The following is a 694-nucleotide window of genomic DNA, read 5'->3' on the forward strand; positions in this document are numbered from 1 at the left end:
AATCATTCATCAAGATTGTGAAATTCAGCTATACGCATATAATATCAAGCATCATTAGACTGGAACATCAAATATTTTACAATATTTTAGATAATCTAATTTGCAAATTATTATTCTCCATCTGCTAACTCCTTTTTGTTCTCCTATCATACTGCTCAGCTAGACCAATCTCAATCAGATAAGAAATTTTTTTCAGCTCCAAATTGTCCAAAAGAAAAGAATCAACGATGATGGTACGCGAGAGCAATGGGACATAGAACTAAAAGTTACGGTTGAGAAAATCTACCTTTAAAAGTTCAGATGAGCGAAAGCCCCCCAACCACAGGAAACACCTTTCTGCAGGTGTTTTCCACATCCCCGACAACATATGAAAAACATCAGCTTTGGCAGCAGTGCTTTTGAGCTTAAACATCTCGCTATAGTGTACCATGATACCATCAACAATGATTCGAAGATCAGTATCACTTGCATGGGCGTTCACTGCAGCCCTCAACTCATTGATCTGTCGGTTTTGATCTTCCAGCCACCTCGCATATTCCATGTCAAAGGCCAAGGCCCCTGAAAATTTATAAAACATGTCAGGTTCTCCCCCATATGAAGAGAACACTATGTTCTTGAAGAAAACACAGTCCAACACTTCGAACTGAAAACATGTGTAACTAACTATGATCTATATTACATATAACCCGCCTAA

The 694-nt window shown here is 38.2% G+C and overlaps 1 protein-coding gene across 1 annotated transcript in view; it reads right to left on the bottom strand.

Annotated features, from left to right (window-relative positions):
* The window catches only part of LOC109831732 (transcription factor HBP-1b(c38)-like), a 16,248-nt gene that overhangs the window by 2,261 nt on the left and 13,293 nt on the right, over window positions 1-694 (bottom strand). The window contains exon 9 of the mRNA XM_020399127.1: window positions 287-558. Coding sequence (XP_020254716.1) covers window positions 287-558 — 272 coding nt within the window. The remainder of the gene's footprint in view (window positions 1-286; window positions 559-694) is intronic.

Source organism: Asparagus officinalis, chromosome 2 (assembly GCF_001876935.1).
Source record: "Asparagus officinalis chromosome 2, Aspof.V1, whole genome shotgun sequence".
NCBI classification, from domain to species: domain Eukaryota; kingdom Viridiplantae; phylum Streptophyta; class Magnoliopsida; order Asparagales; family Asparagaceae; genus Asparagus; species Asparagus officinalis.